At 42.0% G+C, this 18541-nt stretch overlaps 1 protein-coding gene across 4 annotated transcripts in view; it reads left to right on the top strand.

Annotated features, from left to right (window-relative positions):
- NOTCH2 (notch receptor 2) overlaps positions 1 to 18541 on the top strand; it is a 91122-nt gene that overhangs the window by 51236 nt on the left and 21345 nt on the right. The window contains exons 11-20 of one of the 4 annotated variants that reach the window (XM_074596889.1): positions 2226 to 2459; positions 2971 to 3081; positions 4781 to 4973; positions 6578 to 6723; positions 7232 to 7351; positions 7462 to 7614; positions 10478 to 10706; positions 13159 to 13360; positions 16465 to 16618; positions 17601 to 17785. In XM_074596889.1, the coding sequence (XP_074452990.1) occupies positions 2226 to 2459; positions 2971 to 3081; positions 4781 to 4973; positions 6578 to 6723; positions 7232 to 7351; positions 7462 to 7614; positions 10478 to 10706; positions 13159 to 13360; positions 16465 to 16618; positions 17601 to 17785 (1727 nt within the window). Of the gene's footprint in view, positions 1 to 967; positions 1299 to 2225; positions 2460 to 2970; positions 3082 to 4780; positions 4974 to 5090; positions 6534 to 6577; positions 6724 to 7231; positions 7352 to 7461; positions 7615 to 10477; positions 10707 to 13158; positions 13361 to 16464; positions 16619 to 17600; positions 17786 to 18541 lie in introns of those variants that run through there. The other 3 variants (XM_074596890.1, XR_012588615.1, XM_074596892.1) reach the window with 3 other exon arrangements.

Below are 18541 nucleotides of genomic sequence, written 5' to 3'. Positions count from 1 at the left end.
ATCAGGAGAGGTGTAATTATTGTTGTCATAATTGTCCTTTTGATTACTGCATGTGACAGAATAAGCTGTCGCTTGCAAAAAAACAAAAACAAAAAACAAAACAGAAAAAGCTCCAAAGTTGGAGTCTTCTTCAAAGTTGGAAACTATCTTAGTCTTTCTCAAGCTGGTGTGTGGTCTGATTGCTTTCGGTCACCGAGAGCGCAGAGCTTATCAGAACTGTGAGGGTTTTGGGCCACGTAGTGGAGGACACTGTGGAGAGGTGCGTCTTGAAAAGCACGTTCTGAATTTGAGCGGTAAACTGCTGGAATACAGAAATTCTAGGATTCCCAGATAAAAAGGGAGGACTGCTGCTTCTGCGGAGGCACGTGATGTATGGAGCATGTTCAAGGAACAGGCTGAAAGCAACCAAATGTATGTTACTGAAGCAGCAGCTCTTAGTAAAATTCTTGGTTAGTTATTTGGCTGCCAATGGAAGAGGGACTCTGTGTTAGGGCTTTTTCCCGTCCTGTCTGAGGGATTCTTACGTGCAATATTCAAGTGGGGTTTTTTCTAGTCTAACTCTTGTCTGCGAAGAGGGAAATTGTATCTCAGTAAGGTATGTTAAGAGATCGGGAAGAATATCTGATCTCTAAGTGGTTCAGTTGAGCTACAATAGGAGACAAGGTAGTAATTTTTTTGAACGAATGTGTGCTAAGTGTTGTATTTAATATTGACAGCTTTCTATAAGACTGAAATGTGGAATTCATCATTGGGGCAGATCAGTTACTGGAAAATGATGTTTGAGTATGTTCTTGCTCTATTAATCTCATGTTATGAGTGATAGGTGTTCCCTGAATGGTAATCGCCAGCTGCCAAAGTGATTGAAAATTGCAAAATGTTTGGCCAAATGCTGTACAGATAGCTCTATTTACTGCTTGCTTTTTGTCTTTTCTTTCCCTTCTGGCATTATTCCACTTCTCCTTCCCAGTGGTAGATCATGGCTTTTCTTTTCTTGAGTTGTCTTAGGTCCTTCCTCTTTTCTTTGCCTCTGTCCTTGTTTTTTTTGTTTGTTTGGTTGTTTTTGTGGCCGCTGTTCTTCCTCTTATCGGTTTGTTTTTCTTCCTTTCCTAACATCTTTTTATATCCATCTCTCTAACTAGCTTCCCTTCCCTCTCCCCACCTACTTCCACACCCATTCATCCATGCATACGTTCGCAGAACTTGGAAATGTTAGCCGTCAACCTGGTATGTTTGACCAGAGAAATAACCACAAACCTGTATGAAAAATGGGGAGCCTGTTATCCACTTATAATACTCAGGTGAGAATTGCTCTTCAGCTGTTGAAATTCCCTGCAGCTTGGTTTGTATCAGTCTCCAGTTGGTGTCTGAAATTTTGAAGTTCTACCTTCCTGATCTCCAGCCGCTGGAAGGCAGTGTGAGCTGTTGCTCCAAAACCTCCTCTCTGAAAAGAGTTTATTTTAAATTGCCCCTGTTTGATATAGCTCTGCTCCGTCATGGAAAACAGGGCTCTTGAGGGAGTCGTTTGCTGCTCTGAGTTTCCTGAACCGTTGTTCCAGCCCTTCTGGTGAATAGCTTCTGCCCTCCTCTGTTGCTCAGGATGTTTTCCAGCTGAAGCAGAATGAAACAGGCCAAATTGCTGCTTGTTTCATTGCTCCTAACTGAAGAGGTTGCATGCAGTCTTCCTTAAATTTGCAGTTGGTGCTTGACTGGAGTTACTGAAAGGTTTCCCAATGAGAGGGGCAAGAGACTTTTTAATAAGCAGAGCTGCGGAAGCTTTGACATGAGCCAAGGGAGTTCCCTTGGGAAGGTTTCTGCAGCATCTTCGCAGTAATTTCTCATACTAAAAAAAGGCAGCCCCCCTGGTACTGTGTAGAGGAAATAATGACAGAAGAATGCCTTCAGATAGTTTATACTGATGCGAGTAAATATTTCCCATGGAGATTTACATGTTTCCTCTCACTGCTACTGTTGTGAATAAACTGAAGGTAACCGCTTCCAATGCCAGGGTTCTCCATGCAAGGTGATGTTCTGTAATGCTGCGAGCAGCAGAAGAGAGTTGTTTTCCAGGGCTGGAAAACAGGCAGCAGTTGAGATGCCCAGTTACCTTTTGTGTTGTCTGCCACTTTGTCAATTCTTAATATCATTCTTTCTATATTTGGATTATATTCGCTGCGGCATCACACCAGTTATCTTCTTGGTTACTCCTCTTCATCATTTTCCCTTAGGTTTTACTGGGCTTCTGTGTGAGGAGAATATCAACAACTGTGATCCTGATCCTTGCCACCATGGGGAATGTCAAGATGGAATCGATTCGTACACGTGTATATGCAATCCTGGCTACATGGGTGCCATCTGCAGCGAGCAGATAGATGAATGCCACAGCAATCCCTGCCGCCATCAAGGGCGCTGCATTGATTTGGTGAATGGTTACCAATGCAACTGTTTGCTTGGCACTTCAGGTACATAAAGGACTGGATTCTAACACAATTCAAGCATTTAATTATCTGTTACGTGTGCTCTGGTGTGTGCTGAATTTGCATATAGAGTTAAGCTTATGGTATGGAGAGTATCATTTTCACATTACTTTTCCTCACTGAATTTTCTTGTGTTTCTGTGTGAATTGCCGAACCCTCGCTGGTACTGCAACTGGTCTTGGAAGAATTTATCTCCTTTTTACTTACAAAATTCAGGCGTATGGGGAAAAAAAAAAAAAAGCATGGTGTTTCAAAATGGTTTATTTTTTTGTTTAAACATTTAGTACAAGTTCAGGGTCATATTCAGTCAGCACCTAAGTGACATTCCTTGGTGTCGCAGCGCTTCGGCAACATCACCTGTTTGAGTTGCACCAGTGCACGTGTAACTTTGAAGCAGGTGGGGTTTTTAATTTGGCGGTTCCTGGGAAATTGTTTTGTTGACTTCCTTGTACGATTTGGCCTGGCCTTCTTATTCATCTACTTTTTTTTTTTTCAGGAGTGAACTGTGAAAATAACTTTGATGACTGTGCAAGTAACCCATGCATTCACGGGGACTGTATTGATGGCATTAATCGCTACAATTGTGCTTGCAAACCTGGATTTACAGGTAAAGTCAGCTACCTGATAGCTTTGAGTTGTTTTGAAGATAGTTATCCGGGTAGCTCAGGAAGCTGTTCTTTGCATAGTGACTGCAAGGGATTCAGTTAGTATCTCGCTAAATCCTTCTAATCTTTGAATCTTAGCGTCTTGCATTACAGCAAGTTCTACCAAGCAGAAAAATGGCTTAATCTGTGCTGTGAAATGCCGTTCTTGTTAGGTAATTACGTCCAATTCATGGTTCTTGGTTTTATAACAAATAAACCCATGTGACTTTGGTTTATTATTTACAGCTTCTTTCCAGGCACAGAGAGATCGTGGACAATATAGAGAAGTATTTGATTAGACACTACCTTGGGTTTTGACCATGAACAGTATTTCTCTTTCTGGGAAAGCAAAGCATTAACTCGGTGTTCTAATGAGCTGCTCTCCACTCTGAAGTCTCCAACTGAATTACCTGGTTTTTTTCCATACTTCTCTTTCATAGCGTGGTCTGTTCCATTTCTGTTCTAAATTATAAAGAATTATCTGATATGGTAAAAGTAGGGCTGAAAGAAGAAGGTTTTATGCGCTCTTGGATCCATGCTTAGAACTGTAGATCTACATCAGGACTATTTCTGATGACTAAAGCACATCTCAACACTGTTTATAATGGACTTAATATGTTTTGAGCCATGTAGGGTAATGCGCTCATAAAATAATTGTTGTAAGGCAGTTGGTACTGTTTATAACTGTTTTCTCATCACGTTTGTTACTGTTTATTACTGAATGATTCCAATTAGAATTGATCTGAAATGCATTAGAAATAGCACTAAAAGGTTTCATGTGTCTTGTGCTTTTCTCTTGGCGTCTTTCTGAACTTCTGACGCTCCTTCCTTCCTTCCTTCCTTCGGCTCTGGCATGGTGGTACTCCTTAGTTCCCAGGAAAGGAAGAGGCATGCTCCTGAGCACTCTTGCCTTTCAGTCTTCTTTGTTGCTGGCGTACCATATTTCTTATCTTACTGGACTTGTCACTGTTACGCTGTTAAAATAATTTGGGAGTATGATGAACTGGCATATTCCAGTATTTAAAGAGCTGGCTTGCATGGGGTCTCATTACCTTGTCCTTTCCTTATGTTAAAAATGCTTTCAACTTACTGCAACATTCACTTTGTTTAGCTTTCCAGCCTCACAAGATCTTATGGTCACTACTTCAAGGATCTTGCAGTCGTAATCAGAGGCAGGCAAAACAGGAAACGGTGTTTTTTAGACTCCCTTTTGCGCAATAAACCACAAGAACTATATTTACTGCAGACAGTATGGCAGTATTGGTTGTTCAAAGGGTAGGTACTTGCGAAGCAGAAGAGCAGGGCTGTGACAAGTGGAGCTCAAGAGGTTTGTTCCAAGCATGATCCTGTTGAGTGCTTTTTGCCCTCCTAATGAACATTAACCAGTGATTTTTAGTGGAATTCTGTTGAGATTCTTGAATGGTTTGTAAATACTTGTTGAGTGTAAGTGCTGTTTTCCAGGCACAGAAAAGTGCTGCATCTTTCAAAAATGCTTCTCTTGACTTCACTTAAAGCACGGAGGCATGCAAGCTCTGTCCTGCTGCATTGGCTTTACCGAGTTGTGTCTCAGTGTGTGTTCTCGCAGACATGCAAAGCAAATGTTCTTATAAGAAATACTTAATAAGCATTGCTTGCCTTTTTTTTTTTTTTTTTTTTTGCTAGGCCCACGTTGTAATGTGGACATTGATGAATGCACATCCAGCCCCTGTCATAATGGTGGGACGTGTATAAATGAAGTCAATGGCTTTCGGTGTGTATGTCCCGAAGGTTACCATCATCCTCACTGTCAGTCACAGGCAGATGGTTGTCTTAGTAATCCCTGCGTACATGGCAACTGCACACATATTACAAGCGGGTAAGTACTTATTGTCATATTAAACTTACCTGTTGCCTTCTATATTTATTTATTTTCTTGCTTTGCCTGGAGTTCCATCTTGACTCGAAGTTTCTGTTTTTTCTCTTAATTTCTGAGGTTCAAGATTCAGACTTACCTGCTGGCCATGACATAGTCACAGTAAGGCGTAGACCTTTAGTCACCAGCTGCAGTCTGTGCTGTTTCAACATAGGTGTTTCTGGCCTGCATTGTATTCTTTGCTGTCTTTGCATGGGCATGTAGCACAGGGTGGACTGCCACTGTCTAAAGGGAAGGTTTGGCAATTCAAGTGAGTAAAGAGAATGCAATTAAAACAAAGAAATGGTTCCAAATTGAATCTTTGGGGAGCAACAGCTACGTATTCAATCAACCTCTAAAACGTTGAGCATGAAGACTCTCTGTTGGCTGGTGCTGTTCTTGCTACACAAATACTAATATTAAGGAAGAGGCAGACAACTTTTGACACTAGGAGACAGCGATACTTGGCTTAGAACAGTTTGTCAAAGGCTGAGCTTTCATCAGCTTTAGTCACGGTGTTGCATGCCCAACAGGAAAAAAGTGACATCAAAACAACCAGAAAGAGCTTTCCCTAGTTACTTCTGAATCTTCCTATGCAGGAAGACCAAATGCTGATTTCGGGAGCCCCAAAGCAGACCTCTTTTTGGTAATGATAAGTCTGGGAGAGCAGGGCCTGTGTGGCCAACAGGTTTGGGGAAGTAGAACTTGTGTTTGTGAAACTTCCCAACTGTACATGGAATTCTGTGAATCTGTGATTCTGTGAATAGCAGTGCCTCCCAGATGTGTGCCGCGTCCCGAAAAGTGTTGTCAGCATTTGGGCAAGGCAGTGATTTACTGCTGTGGGTAGTTCTGTAGGGCAGGATTCAGCACTTTCCCCGGAGCTGGCAGGAAGGCCGCCTTTATTGCTAATTCAGCCTCCATGTAAGCTTGGGAAACAAATGTTTTGGTTCATCTCGTCTATCATGTGTCACCTGCATCCATATTTATGCCCATGTACACCTTACGCTTGGTGCCAGATAAAATAAGTCTTGTTTGCATGACAGAGAGGGAGGGCAGCGTGTGTGTCGTGTGGCTTGAGTCCAGGGTGATTCACCAAGTCCTTGGTTCCATGTCATGTGGGTGGAGTGCTGCTCTCCCTCAGATTTTGAAACATGATGGAGAATACTGCTTCTGCTCCCAGCCAGCTGTTTTCATTTGTAACCACTACTTTGTATGAAATCAGTCTAGTTATCTTTGCAACCTATTGTTCCCCTCCACTTTTTAAAAAATCTTTTTTTTTTCTCTGTCTTTGTTTAAATGTGTAGAGAGGTCTTATCAAAGCAGAAACGTATTGCTGGTTGACTGAGCGCTTTGTGAAAACTGTAACAGAGGGAAGTGTGGTTTTAAGGGAGTGTTTATTTTCAGTATTTTCAAAACTATACAGCTGGGGTAAGCAGTCTAAACGAAACTTAGGACTCTCCTAAAGAGAGGTCTTCTGTTTTTCTCTCCAAAACTAATCCAGGAGAAACTGGCTAGTAGAAGAGTTATTTCAGAATGCTATAAAATTGCTGCTGCTTTTGCCTTTAAAGGTACAAGTGTGTCTGCGATCCAGGCTGGATAGGAGATTACTGTTCAACAGAAGGGAACGAATGTAAATCAAACCCGTGCCAGAATGGAGGAACTTGTGAGGATTTGTTGAATGGCTACAGATGTACCTGTAGGAAAGGATTCAAAGGTGAAAACTCAGAAGTTTCTGTTCTCTTCTTCCTTTTCACTTCTTTGCACCTTTAGTGCCATTTTAATGTTTTCATTAAACTTCATGGGAATAAGACTCAGGAGGGGAAACTTGAAGAAGTTAAATTACAGTCAGTTCATGTAGACATGATACAGGAGTAGAGTGCTTAGACCATATCTAAGCCTTGTTTGGACTCATTAAGAAATGTCCTGGTTTCAGGTGAGCTTAATTTTCTTTGTAAGAAAGTTATGCTGAGCTATATAAATGTACTGAGGATTGAAGGGGCATTCAACTCAGAATTACCATGGCTGCTGTCTGCTTGTACCCACCGAGCCCGTGAGGACTACTCTGATCTCCTTTTCCTTCTGCTGAGATCTTTCAAATATAGAAATGTTGTCCGCTGCTGTGTAGGATAATCATGCAAGTTACAGTCTCTTCCATGTTCTTCCATGAAGCACCCAGCTCTTAGCAGCATTCTCTCCTGGTTTTTTCCCCTTCTGCTCTCCAGGTGTGAACTGCCAGATAGTGGTTGCTCCTTGTTCCCCCGATCCTTGCGAGAACTCGGGAATTTGCCAAGAATCTCCTGACTCTGAAGGCTACACCTGCCAGTGTGCCCCTGGCTGGGAAGGTAATGTGGATGGGGAACATACTGTACTTCTAACGCTGAGCTGTGTTGGCATTCACCCTTTTGACCATTGCCTTATGAGGGGTCTTACTTCTGGACTCTCCATGTTTCAGGGGAGAGATGTACAGTGGATATTGATGAATGCCTCTCCAAGCCCTGCAAAAATCATGCCCTGTGCCATAATATTCAAGGCAGTTACCTGTGTGAATGCCGGCCAGGCTTTACTGGAGGAGACTGTGACAGTAACATTGATGACTGCCTTTCAAGTGAGTATCAGCAGATTGTTCTGTGTCTTCCAGTTTTTCCTAGAAATAATTTTGCTGTACTATTGATGACTGCTATTTGACAGATGCTGAAAGGTCTTTTATAATCTCTTACCAATAAGAAAAAAACCCCAAACCTCAGCTTTGTAAGACTTGCGTCTTTGAGGCAGTCAAAATCCATCGTGTTCAGCTGCTAGAAGTGGACCTACGGTGTTGTAACTGATAGTAGGAGTTGTTCCCAGATTCTTAACTTGAAAAGGTCTTTAGAGTTTACATACTTTAACAAGGAACGCTGTTAAATGAAGAATTACATTTGCCTAAAATTTTAATACATCAAGTTAAAGTAACACTGCAGGGCTTACCTGTATTTCAGTGTTAAGCTTGATTGAGGTGTGGTGGGAATCTGGGGTACAGCAGTCCTTCCTGAAATGTCTCTGTCTGACATTAATATTCTGGAAAGAGTGGGTCCTGTTGCTGTTCCAGTTAATCCATATCTGAAAGCAAATGGAGCAGCAGGAAGGCAGTCTGTTCCAGGTAAGGTATCAGTGGCAGGAGGCTAGCCCATACGCTGATGAATACTGAAATCGTTTAAATTACAAGAAAGCAAATGTTAATTTCATGCTCTTGACACTGCTGTTTACAAGGGAAAACAAATACACGGTAACTTCTTTTTCTTACTGGGTATATTCTGTATCATCATCAGATAAAATCAGAGTTTCCTGAGAAGTGGCATGTGTTTAAAAGTTTGTCTGTTACCATTTGAAAAGTGCTGTATCAAACCTTGGAGGAGTTCATAATGTTGTAATTTTTTAATTAGCTGTCTCTTTAAAAGAAAAAACAAAAAACAAAAAACCCCACAAAGAACAATCAAATAGAAAAGAAAACCAAACCCAAACCTCTATTTTTTTATTAGCTTTTTTTTTTTAATTACCAAACCCAAGTCTTAAAGACTTTAGGTATGAATTTAGAGTTGTATTTTGCATTGAAAAAAAAATTTAAATTTGTGACTGCTGTCGAGAAGGATCCAAACAAGCCTGTTAGCAAAAGTTACCGTGGGAGACCCTAAAGCAGCGCTGCTGAAAGAACTTTTAAGACATCTGGCTCAGCCCGAGCTTTTGATTCCCTCTTTCTGAGCAAACAGGTATCGTACTAAAAACGTCACATTTGTGCATGGACCCCGAGCTTTGCCTCCCAAAGCCAACCAAATTATTGCTTGTGCTGTTAGTTTTTTATGTGGGTGTCTGAAGATAAAATCATTTTTCAAGCGTTTGTCTTTCTCTCTGGAAGAGCTGGGAAATCTCTCTCTATTCCTAAGCGTTCTGAGAGCTGTGAGATTGATCCCGCGTTGTCTGTTAGGCAGCACACCCATGAGGTTGAAGAAGAATTTCCAATTACTGCCACAGCTGATTTCATTTAGCATAACAAAAACCTTCCACGGCTTGAGCCAAATGTCTTTAATCCAAGAAGCAAACAAGCCCTCCAACAAGAAGAACTTAGTGAGAAGTTGATACTCGAATCGCCTTTTTATGTCCGTAAATGTGCGGCACAGAAAATCAATGCGCGGCAATAAATGGCTGGCTGCCATAGAGGCAACATTTTATAGCTGCCAGGGGTCTCGCTTTGAATGTGCTTTTTCTCTGCAGTAGTCAGATGACCTTTAACTGGATGCAGGTGTGTCTCTTATAACACAATTTTTTATCATGTGAGCATATTTCTCAGTCAATAAATGAGCTTTAATTACCTTTCGCATCTGTTTTCTTCGTTTACCAATGAACAGAAGGATTTTGTACTTACGTTGAACTGCAAATTTTTTGGTGGAGTCTATTTGCCTTTTAAAGTTGTATTTTAGTAGTACTTAAAGATAGTCACAGATCCATAAAACGGGCTCCGTAACCTTTTTGTCATCCCTCTTCCTGTCTCTCCTTTTCCTCCCCCGTCCCAGTTTTCCTCCCTACCTTCATTTACATAGGCATTTGGTCTAGGGAATGCAGAAACTGGCTTCAGAGGCAGTATCCCACAGAGGGTTGTGGGTCTTAAATCCAAAAGTGGAAGGAGCAGAGGAGGCAGAAATCACGGAACGGCAGAGCTCTTCCAGGCAGTACTTGTGGAAGTAGAAGGAATACAGTAGCAGGGGTTGGATTAGACTAAAAAATGGTGATAGACAAGTGGCAAGGTCGTGGTAGGGAGAAAGAAAACGTCAAGAAATGCAGAGGTGAGAAGAATCCAAAGTTGTGTATGAAGTTGGGAGCTTTTCTGCCAGCCTTTCCCCAGTCAGCCTTTGATACTGGGAAAAATACCAAGTGCTCAATAACACCTTATTATATATAGTAAAATATATATATTATATATATTAAAATATATATTTTTTATATATATAAAATCATGTATATAGTAATTTACACCTACACATTTGATTTGACTGGAGTGCTTTCATGCTTAAAACGAAGCATACAAGTTCTTCGTGTGTTGAGCAGCATCTGGAAGAGAGAGAATTGTCTGCATTCTCTTATGAATGAGGTAATGAAGAAGAGACAGTTGCTGTGCTGTTTGTATTGTCTTTCTCAGTAGGCATTTATCGAAAAAGCCGAGTTTGAACTTTAAAGCAAGAGCCTTTGGATCTGGTTTTGTTCGTTTTGGCTGACCAAATCCCAGCAGAGGAACCTTTAGGCACTGAAGCTTGGCCTTGATCCACACCTTCTTGTGAATTTTTTATTGATAATGCTTTGGGATTATTTCCTCCATAAAGTGGCTCAGAAAAACTTGTCAGTAGTCTGTCACACTCGGGCTATGTGATACTTATTTCCCCAAAAGCTGCTACTCTAGGCCTGACCTTTGACTGTTACCCGTTTTAACGTTTCTATCTTAGATCCCTGCCAAAACGGAGCTTCGTGTGTGGATGGGATAAACTCTTTCTCATGCATCTGCCTCCCCGGATTTCATGGAGATAAATGTCAAACAGATACCAACGAATGCCTGAGTGAACCCTGCAGGAATGGAGGCACCTGCACCCACTACGTCAACAGCTACACGTGCAAGTGTCAGCCTGGGTTTGAGGGAACCAACTGCGAGAACAACATCGATGAATGCACTGAGAGGTGAGAGAACTTCCCTGTGCTGCTGCACTGAGGAGCCACACACTGTCTGCTCCTGCCTTGAAGTCAGTCCTGCTCAGGGGCAGTTTTTAACGATGAGCATCTGGGTTTCCTGCCTTTTGTCACCGAGACGTGCTTGTGATTCATGCAAGGAAAACTTGCTTACCTTGTGCAGGATACTAGCTGAAGGACAGTTGCCTGCCAAAGTTGGTCTTCAGTTTGCACGACTAGTTAGGAGCTTAGTTCCATTATAGGAGTGAATACGACAGAGTTTAACAAACGTTAAGACAGTAACAGATGCTAGCTTGTTAAGACATAAATAATTTATATTTTTATAAGACCATTATCATATGGGGAGGGGAAATAATCAATTGGTTGTGAACAATGTTGAGAAATACAAAAGCTGCAAAAATGGAAGCGATGGCCAACTCTCAGAAAGGCAGGAAAAATAAATCAGCCCTGAGTTATTGACTGCCAATAATACGAAGAATCCCCCAGGAGGGAACACTTAATCCACAAATTCTGTACTGGAAAGGTTTATTCATCAGTGATCTTCTAATGCTCACAAGTTGGATGTGGCTTAGCAGTGTTGAGATAAAACCTGAGGGCGTTCTGAGGGGGGAGGGAGGTGTGGAACTGAGTTAAAATGCTCAACAGCTGGTCCTTACATAAATGGTTCACTTGGTAGTTTTAAAAGCTCTCTGAGAGTTAACCCTATGTACCCATCATCTGCCTGCATATTTATTTTAGGCTTTGTTAGGATTGATGAATTAACTTCAGATTCTCAAATGGAAAAAATTTCTAATAAAGCTTGAGATGGTTTAAAAAAAACCCAACAAACAAAAACAATTAAAAAATAATCTTTTCTAATCTAGTTACCAGAAACAAGTAAGATGCCTAAATGCAAAGCTCTTCGTAGTCTGATGTGTTTTCTGCACACAAAGAAAAGAGCTTTCTTATCTTTGATAAAATTGCAGTTGTGGGGGAGGAAGTATTTTAACATCTTCTGCTTAAGAACTGGATTGTGTGACTGATGAGGGTGTGTTTAATTTGCACAACAGTTGTTTAATCAAGTGAAATATGTTGGGTGTTTTAGCAGAACGCCTGGTTCTTCCTTGAGGTTTGTCCTGTTTTTGTTTTCGTTATCAATCAGGACAGAAACCAGTCTTGCAGGTATGAATGAGGGATGTAGCAATTTTCAACGCTCTGCCAAGCTAAAACAGTCACACCTTCTCTACCAAAATTTCCTGAGCTATACTTAAGAGCGCCGTGATGGTTGGCTAATTTGAATTCCCTTCAAATAATTCTTCCGTGTCTTGTGTGAGAAGCCGCCTATGAGACAGTGCCATCTTCTTTTGGAGATGGGTACCTGATCTCAGTGAAACATGCCAAGTGACTGACAGTTCCTCTGCCTTCTCTTCCCTGTTTTGCCACGAATGTAGACCGTAGTTTCTGCTCCTGGTAAAACAGAATTCATCCCACAAGGCAGAGGAACGTCTCTAATGAATAGGTTATTGTTGACATCTCAACCGTAATCACAGTCAGAATTTAGATACTCAAAACTTGCACTGAAAGTTCCAGAAGGTGAGTCAGTGGCTTCTCTCGTGGAAGTACCCTTTGACGGTGCGCAGGACAGATAACAAGCATGAGTTCGTTTTGTGTACTTTATCAAACTGATTATCTTGAGTCTGATCTAGGGTTATTTTCAGAGGAGCAGGAGTTTCCAGGCAGATGTTTCTTTAGAAGGAAAAAGGAGTCAAATTTGCATGAGGCATCACTTCTCCTAACTTTCCCAGTCACTTCTCCATAGGACACCTAATCTGGCAGAATTTCTTATGAGGAGAAGATTGGGGGGAATAATTCCTTTGATCTGAATTTTGCCAGGGCATGTATGAGTAGTTTTACAAATCAGGGACTTAAGGTTCTCATGAGAAGAGGAGGAAGGAATTTAGCAATACCAATACTTTCACATGATTTCAATGAAGAACATGCTTGTGTTTTGCATGTTACAGAAACTTTTTCCTTGAGAAAACGTACCTGTTACTCCTTTGAAGCTTTAAAAAAAAGGCAAATTGTTTTCTTTCTCATAATTTGTAATACAATTGTAATTTGTATAAAATTTATCAGTTTGAGCAAGCCACACGCCTGCCTGGTACAGTGCTGGTTGTGGTCACATTGGGGCTGGGAAGATTTCGTTAAATAAGTTAACTCCATCACTAATGACTCATTGAAACCCTGCTTTACTTTTTTTGCCTGCCAAGGTGAAAAACAGTGAACTGGAGTCCCCTTGAATTGCTGTCAGCTGATTTATGCTTCTTTAGCAGGAACTTGATGGTGGTCAGAAGATCCTGTAATCTGATTTTTCTCTCTCATTCCAGTAATGTTTATGTGCTGTGTTGGCTGTGAGCTTAATTGCATTTTGTCTCAGTTTACCTTTGTTCTCACTCTCTTGCAGCTCCTGTTTCAATGGAGGTACTTGCGTGGATGGCATCAATTCCTTTACTTGCCAGTGTCCGGTAGGATTTACGGGACCCTTCTGCCTCACAGAAATCAATGAGTGTGATTCACATCCTTGCTTGAACAAAGGCTCTTGCGTGGACAGCCTGGGCACATACCGATGTATATGTCCTTTGGGTTATACTGGGAAGAACTGTCAGGTGGGTGACACTTTCTCAGCCGTTTTGCACAGGGCACTGTCATTTGAGCTGTTCAACAGCAGAAGTGACCGGCTTAGATGTGAGGTACTAAATCATAGAATTGTTCAGGCTAGAAGGGATCTTAAAGGTCATCTAGTTCCAACCCCTCTGCCCTAGACCTCCAACCCCACCTCCCACCAGACCAGGCTGCTCAAAGCCCCATCCAGCCTGGCCTTGAACACCTCCAGGGATGGGGCAGCCACAACCTCCCTGGGCAACCTGTTCCAGTGCCTCACCACCCTCATAGTAAACGTGGCAGAGCTCTTGTTCCTTCAGATGTGGTAAGAGGTGGTTGGCCTGTTAGCCCCAGGAAAAAGAAGTCCAGCGCCTCTGTCTAACAGAGCAGGCGCCCCCATTCAGACCTCTGGAAATTGAAAATGTCTATTTGCAAGGAGGAGAAAAATGCTTGGTGATTTATGAGGACAGGTGTCATTGGAATGTTCTAGATTACTTTTCTTCTTAAATGAAAAACAGCTGTCAGCTTTGAAAATGGCTGCATTTCATTTGAAGCATAGAGTTGTCCTGATTGAAGGCAGAATCCTGTATTAAAAAAAAGGGCAAACAAGCACAAAACAAAAGGCAGAATATTAGTCTGATTAGCAGGACCTTAGAATCATAGAATCGCCCAGGTTGGAAGGGACCTTTCAGATCATTGAGTCCAACCATCAACCAAACTCTGCCAAAACCCATCACTAAACCATGTCTCTAAGCACTACGTCTGCCCGGCTTTTAAATACCTCCAGGGATGGTGCCTCAACCACTTCCCTGGGCAGCCTGTCCCAATGCTTAATAACCCTTTCAGTGTAAAATTTTTTCCTAATATCCAGTCTAAACCTCCCCTGGCGCAACTGGAGGCTGTTTCCTCTTGTCCCATCGCCTGTTCCTTGGGAGAAGAGACTGACCCCTGCCTCTGTACAGCCTCCTTGGTTTAACTGGTTTATTTTTTACAGGGAGGTGTAAGTTATTCCAGGTTGATTGAAGATTATTTTCTTTTTCCATAAGAAGCCAGAAAATGTTTTGGGGCAGTAACTGATGTGATTGTCCTGTTCCCGACCTCACTAAAAAGCTCTAGCCTTCCTTGCAGACTTCACTTCAGGCAGTTTACAGTTTTCCACAGTTGAGCATAAGCACTGCAAACCCAGGCTGTAAATGAGTGACCAGTACCTATTAAAAACTTTAAACTTGGCGTATCGCAGTGGAAACAGAATGCTGATTTAATTTTTCAAATCAGAGGTGTTTTTTTTCTTTTTATTCTGTGCTTATCAAAACAGCAGGAAGGATTTGAGGCTATTTCTAGCTGTGGAACAGTAAACACTCTATTGGCTTCCTCCATCGGCAGTCTTAGTGATGCCATTGAAAAAGAAAAAGATGTGAATTTTTTAAACTGCTGGAAAACCCTACAGTTCTGTAAGAATTTTGCAAGTGTCTTTTGTGCCAGTGTGTCTTTGTAAAGCAGTGGGTGTTAGAAGAAGCGTTTTAGTGGCAGTGGGGGAGGTGTTCTTCCAGTAGCGTGTTGCTAGACATTAAGTTGTCAGGTCTGCTTCTAGGTATTGCTAATGGAGGAAGTGAATGCAAAGTAATGAAGTGATAGAAAAAAGCAAGCCCTCTGCTACCCTAATTACGCATTCTGGGCACACGACTTAAACCTCATTGGGAGAATTAGCATTGAGAGTGATCATAAAGTACTGCGAAGTTCAGTAGTTCCTCTTCTGTTATGTTTGCTTTGTTTTCACTTGAGAAAAGGATTATGTTCCTGTCCCCAAATTAAATGATGTGGATTCTCAGAAAGTCTGCTTTATGTTCGGAGAAGCTGGATCATAATGTATTACCCATTTTAGACAAGGAATCAGAACTTTCTAAATTTACAAGCACTGTTCAAAGCTGCATTGGGGAGATTTATAGATTACAGCAACACTGTAGTTCTTGTCTTAGTGGTAAACTGGCTTGACCTAATTAGCAAAGCTAAGTAAGCAGAACAAAATCAGACAATGATTCATAAGTTATAGAATTTGCATGTAAAACAGTCAGCTACTCATTACAAATGCAGAAGCAAGAGGCTCAGTGTTTTTTCTTCTTCACGCTCAACTACATGTGATAAAACTTCATTCCAAGTTTCTTTTTGGTTGCCTGTGAAAGCACAGATTTTTCTACTTTAATCTTTGTGAGGAGACGGTTTGCATCTGAAAAGCAGAACTTTCTGCAATTGAAATGGCATTTTTGCAGCCAAAATTCACTACTGCTCGCTTGAAAAACCTCATCCTTCCCGCAAGTCAGCTTGAAATCAATCAAGTAGCTGTATTACTTTGAAGACCAAGTGCTCAAAAAGGAAATGATGGTTAGTGGCTGGTTTATATTAGGTCAGACAGAGTTATTTTGGGTCCTCACTCCACTTTCATATGATGATTTACTGAGTTTTAGTCTCTGTTTGGAAACTTCGTTTTTACAGAAGGAATCAAGAAAATCAGTATATCTTGGCCTGTCTTCTGGTTCATAAAACAGTTGTGGGGTTTCAGCTGAATCTTCGAAGACAGGAAAATTCAGAGAGAGCAAACGGGGCCAAAAGCAGGTATGGTGAGCTAGTGACAGGAAGGAAAAGCAAAGATCAAAACGTGAAACACATCCGTCATCCTCAAAAAGCAGTGAAGATGGGGGGAGTCTGGGAAAAGAAGGGGCACCTGTTACTGTTGATTCCTGGAAACGTCCTACTAATGTGGAACCAGAAGTCTAGGCTGAAAGAATTTTCTCAAACCCGTCCAGCCAAAGATGCCTCTGCATAGCGCGGTGCGAGGATGAGCTTATTCTTGAAATGTTGCTGCCATCTGGGCTTTACTTATCAGTAGGTTTGCTCTTTCCTGGGCGAGTGAGCTCTTGAGACTGTCAGTGAAGCACCTGCCTTAGACTTGGGAAGTACTGTCCCTTCCTTTCCAGTGCCACATGGAACCAGTTTTGCGGAGCCTAGCTTCCTTTTGTTGCTCCTTGAACTTGTACTCCGAATAGTGTTTCCTACTGCTCTTGCCATACATCATGTTGTGGTTTTTGTTTTTTTTTTTTTTTTTTCTCTCCAGGCACTTATGGATCTGTGCAGCAAGTCTCCCTGTAAGAATAAAGGGACGTGTGTCCAGAGCGGAGCCCAGACTCGATGCGTCTGTCCACCTGGCTGGACTGGCGCCTACTGCGATGTGCCCAATGTCTCCTGTCAAGTGGCAGCTTCACAAAGGGGTAAATAAGTATCCTCTGTGCTTTAACTGAAAACATTTCCACATGCATCGTTAATCTGTGCCTCCTTTTCCCCATACGCCTGTGAACGCAGCACGCATTGGAAATCCCAGAGAGCTTTGCATCCAGCTGGTTGATCGTGATCACTTCTAAGCTAGAAAACTCTCCGCAAGGCTGCATTTGGGAGTCAAGGCTTTCTTGATTTCTGACATAAGAAGCTAGCTTCTACTTTAAAAATACTAGAAAAGAATTAAATATTTTATGAAGTCTCGGAGTTTCAGTAATACTGTTTTACACGGCCTGCCTTTTTGGAAGATACATTGACTATTTATGCCTTTCTGCTAAATCCCAGGCAGGCCAGGTCTAAGACATGTTGTCCTTGTACAAGAAAGGCATCTTATAACTCATGATCTTTGTAAGTCTTTTCGCAGAGAGTACTGGCTACTAAAATGTGCTATTTAGTTATATAGGTAATACCATGGCCCCCCGGAGTAGCAATTTCCTGCTTCAGTTGATGCCCATGTAAAATATTTGGGGTTTTAAATCAATTTCTTCCTGGAGGGCGGCTTGTAGCCCAGGCTGATGGGCAGTGTTATGCCATTCTCAGTCTAGGAAATCCAAACAAGCAGATTCAGTGTCAAAGAAGCTCCCATATCTTTTGCAGACATTCTGTGTACAAACATTGAACCTTTGTACTGCAACAGTAGTACTTCAGATGTGTATTCACCAGCCAGCGGTAAAATCGTACAGCCATACAGATACTTCATGCCAGTGTTGATGCTGATGATCCAAAGGGGACAGAGCAGTGACTTCATTTGGAAGCCAGTTGTGGTTCTGACCCACTGTAATTTAAAGACTAACTCTTCAATTTTTGAGTTTCAGCTTTTCAATTCATTGTGGCTAACCGTATTCGTTCCGGGCTGAGCTACCAATGCCGTCAGCGAATGTTTTACATGTTTGCTTGCTTTCTTTCGCTTTGTTTCAGGAGTCACGGTGGACCAGTTGTGCCAGCACTCTGGCCATTGTCTCAATGCTGGAAACTCACACCGCTGTCAGTGCCAGGTGGGTTACACCGGCAGCTACTGCGAGGTGCAGCTGGATGAGTGTGACTCCAGCCCCTGCCAGAACGGTGCTACCTGCCGGGATCACCTGGGCGGATACCAGTGCGAGGTAAGGCGTGCTGGTTTACTGGGAAGAGGTATAAATATTTAGAGCGTTGCAATGCAAAGGAATCAAAAGAAATCAGAAACACGTGCTTCCAACAGGGGATAAGAGTAACCTGCTCCTAGAAAGAATTTTTAATTTAACTGTGGCAGAAGCGATGCGCCCAAGAAGCTTTTAAGATGGAATTAGAGCTGTGATCGTAAGGAGGTGTGGTTGATGGCCATTTGAACTCCTTGCCTCTTTGGAGTTCTTATCTTTAAAGATGTTTTGCCCAAGGTGTGGTTTATATTAAAATATATGTAGAATGCAGTAAAGGAATGTTGTATTCTCCTTATTGGATGGGCTAAGTATCCCTTGCCTTTCAGGGTGGGAGAGCATTCCACTGCTTTCTGTTTCCTACAGCTGATGCAGAAAGCAATGAAGACCATGAGATTATGTTCTATCAGCCTTCCTAAGCTTCTCAGAATGGTAGAACACCAGAAGGAAAGGATGAGTTTTAATGTAAACCTTAAGACAAAACTCTTAAGCCAGTCTCACTGCTAAAGGGTGTCAGGATTTAATCTCTGTATTTTACAGGAATAAAGTCACTCAAATTCAAGCATGCAGCATGCTGCTGAGTAGCCGCACGGTCAAGTTGTGTGCTTCAGCTGGCTGGCTCTGCAGCCCTTGAAATCACTTGCAGTTGTATTAGCTACAAAAGCAGCCATAATCTGTCCCATGGAGGGTTCGTTTTGTCAGCGTTAGCCTTTCTCAGATGTCTGC

Source organism: Larus michahellis, chromosome 8 (genome assembly GCF_964199755.1).
Source record: "Larus michahellis chromosome 8, bLarMic1.1, whole genome shotgun sequence".
Lineage (NCBI taxonomy): Eukaryota > Metazoa > Chordata > Aves > Charadriiformes > Laridae > Larus > Larus michahellis.
The sequence above is the reverse complement of the archived record's forward strand: the minus strand, read 5'-3'. Positions and strand labels throughout refer to the sequence as shown.